The sequence below is a fragment of the Egretta garzetta genome, unplaced genomic scaffold (genome assembly GCF_000687185.1).
Source record: "Egretta garzetta isolate BGI_Z169 unplaced genomic scaffold, ASM68718v1 scaffold340, whole genome shotgun sequence".
NCBI classification, from domain to species: domain Eukaryota; kingdom Metazoa; phylum Chordata; class Aves; order Pelecaniformes; family Ardeidae; genus Egretta; species Egretta garzetta.
Genome location: NW_009258377.1, coordinates 885,247 through 889,635, shown reverse-complemented (window position 1 = coordinate 889,635; position 4,389 = coordinate 885,247). Strand labels below are relative to the sequence as shown.

The 4,389-nt window shown below is 38.0% G+C and overlaps 1 protein-coding gene across 1 annotated transcript in view; it reads left to right on the top strand.

Moving 5' to 3' along the window:
* RAB2A (RAB2A, member RAS oncogene family) overlaps positions 1–3,689 on the top strand; it is a 47,242-nt gene extending 43,553 nt beyond the window's left edge. Inside the window, exons 7-8 of the mRNA XM_035895869.1 lie at positions 112–180; positions 2,462–3,689. Coding sequence (XP_035751762.1) covers positions 112–180; positions 2,462–2,557 — 165 coding nt within the window. The 3' untranslated portion in view covers positions 2,558–3,689. The remainder of the gene's footprint in view (positions 1–111; positions 181–2,461) is intronic.
* The last annotated feature ends 700 nt before the right edge of the window (positions 3,690–4,389 follow it).

The following is a 4,389-nucleotide window of genomic DNA, read 5'->3' as shown; positions in this document are numbered from 1 at the left end:
GCAAGAAAAGTCTCATTGAAACAGCTGCACATGAGATTGGATTCCAATTAGTGCATCTTACACCAAAGGATATTGCATTCATTGTGTTTGTGTTTTTTTCCTCTGTTTTAGGCATTTATTAACACTGCAAAGGAGATCTACGAGAAAATCCAGGAAGGAGTTTTTGACATTAATAATGAGGTAACTTTTAGTATTCTGAATGCTTTTTGTTTGTTTTTCAAACGTACAAAATTCACCTTCCCTAGAAGGCTGGACAGTAAAATATTTGTCTGTTCCATTTGGATATAGTATTGTCTGCCATTGTGATAAAAATGGATTAAAATAAGTGACCCTATCCATCCATGAAGCATCACAAAATAATATAAATCCCCAAAAGAGAAGAAAATCCACTTTCATCCACTTCTCCATATGGTGTCATCTGTTTTCAAAGATAATTTTCCACTATGTAAATGGGGGACCATGTTGATATGCCAGATGCACTCCATGAGCTGTCCAGTGTAGGGGAGGGATTGCTTTGAGAGTTACATAAAAGACTTTTGAAATGTTCCTGGTTTAGGTGGCTGGATTCTGTGGGGAATAAAAGATTAGCCATTTTGCCTATGCACATTACTGAAATTACAGATTATCGGGGCCTGTCTCTTTGCTTGTTTGGGTGGGAGGTGGGGAGGGGGAGCAGGAAGCACTTTTGTAATGCAAGAGCCTAGAAAGACCTTGCAAGAGACCTAGAAAGAGACATGTCTCTCTTGAATTCTGAAATGATTGAGCTGTTGAAAACCTTGAGCAGTTAGAGGTTTATGGCTGTAGAAAAAGCAGATTCAAATTCAGTGGTAGTAAATAGAAATACTAGGATTGTATAAACTCTGTTAACATTCACATAAAAAGTCACACCATAAAGTTTAAATTTGGCAATGTGGGCGGTTCTTTCTGATGCCCAAGGTTGGTTTGGTTTTTGGTTTGTGGTTTGTTTTTTTTGTTTGTTTTTTTTTTTAATCCTGCATGTCCCTAAATATTGTTGCTGAAGTGCTTAGTGAAAACCACACGTGAAAATCTGCCCCACCGCTCTCTGTTCTGCGTGTAGGTGTGTTATCTGTCTGGGACTGTCAGTCTGAAGCTTCTCTTAAGCATGATAGTCCTTGCAGAATTGTTCAAAGAGTAGCGAGGGAATTGGCAGGACTTGGTTATCCACCTCTTTCTGCTTAATACATTTCAGCATGAGAAAATTGAGACTATTGAAAATATTGCTTTTACAGCTTCAGAGGGGAAATAATGAGAAACTTCAGTAGCATGCAAAAGTATTTGCATTAGGAAACTTGTAGCTAAACAAGCCTTGAATAGTAATCCTTCAAATTCTGACTGGAAAATGTGTGTGGTTTAAGTGTAGTGTTTTGGTGAACCACTTTAAATTCGGTTTAGCGATGAAAAACATGCATGCAGTAGTGCAATATAAATTGGCCAGTAATCAGTGTGTCTGAGAAAGCGTGCTCATTGTATCTGTCGAGTTTCATATAGTAGCCGACTGCTTTACTGTGCCTTATGGAGCCTTGATTGCAATATGCTGTCAAGAGCCAACAGTCCGTGCTATTTATTTGGCTTTATGCCAAGTCTGGCTCCTTGATTCCTCAAGAAGTTGCTATCAGCCCAGAGGGGGCAAAACCAATGAGCCATAGGGCATGCTTTTTATTAAAGAGGAGTCAAAGAGCGAAAAGAAACCACATCAGCTGCTGTCAATACTGAGCTAGTGCCAGAAACCCCAAGGCTACTACTGTTGCAGAACAACTGCCAAGCACTATAAATCTGAGATTTACTGTGACGCAAAGTTTCCTTAAGAGCTTAATTTCTGGAGCTACTGTATTACTTTTCTCAAAGTGCTGTATTTTTAGGTAAAATCCACTTGAGGGAGTGAGGGTTAAGATATAAGTGTGATTTTGATGAATGAAAGAGCTACGCTGTGTGTGGGTTCTTGGCAAGTAGCCACGTCTTTCGGGATCATAGAAATTATTGATGACACAGAACACTCATATGCCCTTAGCCTCTACAGCTGATTCAACACAGAAAGAAATGCTGTTTAGAGAGGAAAAGTTTTATATTAAACTATTAAACTAATGGAGATTTTGGTGAGAGGGGAGCAGTTATACGTTCCTAGCAAATGCTATGTATTTTTAAAGCCTTATGCCAAGTAGCATTCAAGTACAATTCTTGCCCTGTGTTTTTGTGTTAGGAGTTTAAGGTACAGAGTTTAACGTAGAGATAAAATTCAAATGAGGAAGAAAGCATCTTCCTTTAAATGATATTTAATCGCCAAGGACACGTTGCTAAAAAAAAAAAAAGAGAGAGAGAGAAACTTTGCTATATTTATTGCATGCATTAGAACTTCCTGTATGGTCTTCTGAGGAAAAAAAAAAACTTTTCAAGTGTACCTGTGTTCTAAAATAATTACACCGTGTATTAAACTTCATTTCAGGCAAATGGCATAAAAATTGGCCCTCAACATGCTGCTACTAATGCAACGCTTGCAGGCAATCAGGGAGGACAACAAGCTGGAGGAGGCTGCTGTTGAGCCTGTTTTTACTTTCTAGCTGCCTGGATGGGGCCTACTAACTTGTTTGTTCACCCTTCCCTCCCCCTCCGCCCCGCTCGCCTCCACTTCAATTCAGCTGAGACATGAAACTTGTAAGTCGGTTTCCTGTTGCAGAAGAAGACTTTATCCTTCAATTCTTGTATAACTTTGAATAAATGGTTAATGTTCACTTAAAGACAGATTTTGGAGATTGTATTCATATCTATTTACATTTGATTTCTAGGTCAATTGATGTGATTATTTTTGTTAAATGTTGTCTTGTGCCCTTGACTACGAACTGAATTGTATTAAACACTACAAAGTCATCTGAGTATTTTAATCAGTTTGTGTAGTTAGGTTTCCCAGCCCCTGCGGTTACCTAATGTTTAATATTGTAGAGCTGTCCTCAAGTTTTTTGTCAATTTTCAAGGCTATAAAGAGAAGCGGAAGGACTCTTTTAATTCTGTATTTATCACTTTCTGTATATATAGTTTAATAACCTGCTTGGGTGTACTTGCCAAGCTAGAATTCTTTAATGCATTTGCATAAATTCTATACTACTTAGAGCTTGAGAACTACAGAAGCATTAATAGAAATTGCTTGGACGCTGAATTTTAAGCCTTTTTGACATTGTTAGCATGTTCATCCTCCCCTGTCATTATCCTGAAGTCCAAGAGAAATGCTTAATGTATATTACTAGAGGCTACATACGTGCTATCTATTTTAATGCCAAATGTTTGCTGTTTGTCCACAATTTCCACAGCACCTCTTCAGAAATGGATTAGCTGTTTGCCTTAACGCATACTATAGGTAAAAACAGAGTATGGATGAAAAGTAGAGGAGGAGTTGATAAATTTAAAATGGCACATTATAAAAACATTAATCTTTTCTTAATGTTCTTTTTCTTGTTTACCACTTGATTTCTAGGTATATTTTTCATGCAAGGACAGTTTTTCAACCTAAATGTACAGTGGTTGTGTAAAGTTTTCTTTTAGTGACAACTTGTAATCCTAAATATATGGTAAGCATCTTGTCTATTGTGAAGAGGGTGTGAAAATAAAATCTGCCCGTTTGGAAATCTTGATGAAAATCAAAACTAGAAATGCTTTGGTACTTCTTATGGTGGTGTTTGTGGGGGAGGGGGGGGGGGAATGTTTTGCCTCAAATGAAAGGGCTGCAATAGTACAAAACAGAATCCTGTGTTTGTTTATTTGTTAAAGTTCAGAATATTCTTGTCACTTTTCCTACAAATGAGGAAACAACTGAGTTTCCACTTCATCCTATTTATAGAAATTGCAGCTAAAAGGGTGACACTAATGCTAGGCCATGCTTCATGTATTTAAAAAAAAAAAATGGGGGCAGGGGGAAATGACTGCAAAACTTTTGTCTTTACTGGACCAATACTGACTGCAACACAACACTGGGGGACACGGATCCTCACGTCATCCATTCTCGTTGTCAGAACTTGGACACCAGAAGTGGATAAACTCCAGCCTGACAGGTGTAACGTAGCAGTGGTTCTGAGATTAAATAAAGCTTATAAACTGTGTGGAACCTTTCGTTTGTATCTGGGGGAGGGGACAACCAATAAGGATTTGCATTCGTTGCCAACTTCAGATCTTTCTTACGCGTTCAGGAGCATTATAAGCAACGCAATGTAACTCTTTCAACTATTTAAATTCTTAAGAGGGCCCTCCTTTTACATACTTTCAACTATTAACTGTTTATTATATGATGTTTGCATTTATAAAACACAAGCGCTTACTGTTTCAGCTGAAGTTTGAAAACAGCGTTGCACGACAGTAAAGCCATAGGACTGAATTGCACTGATG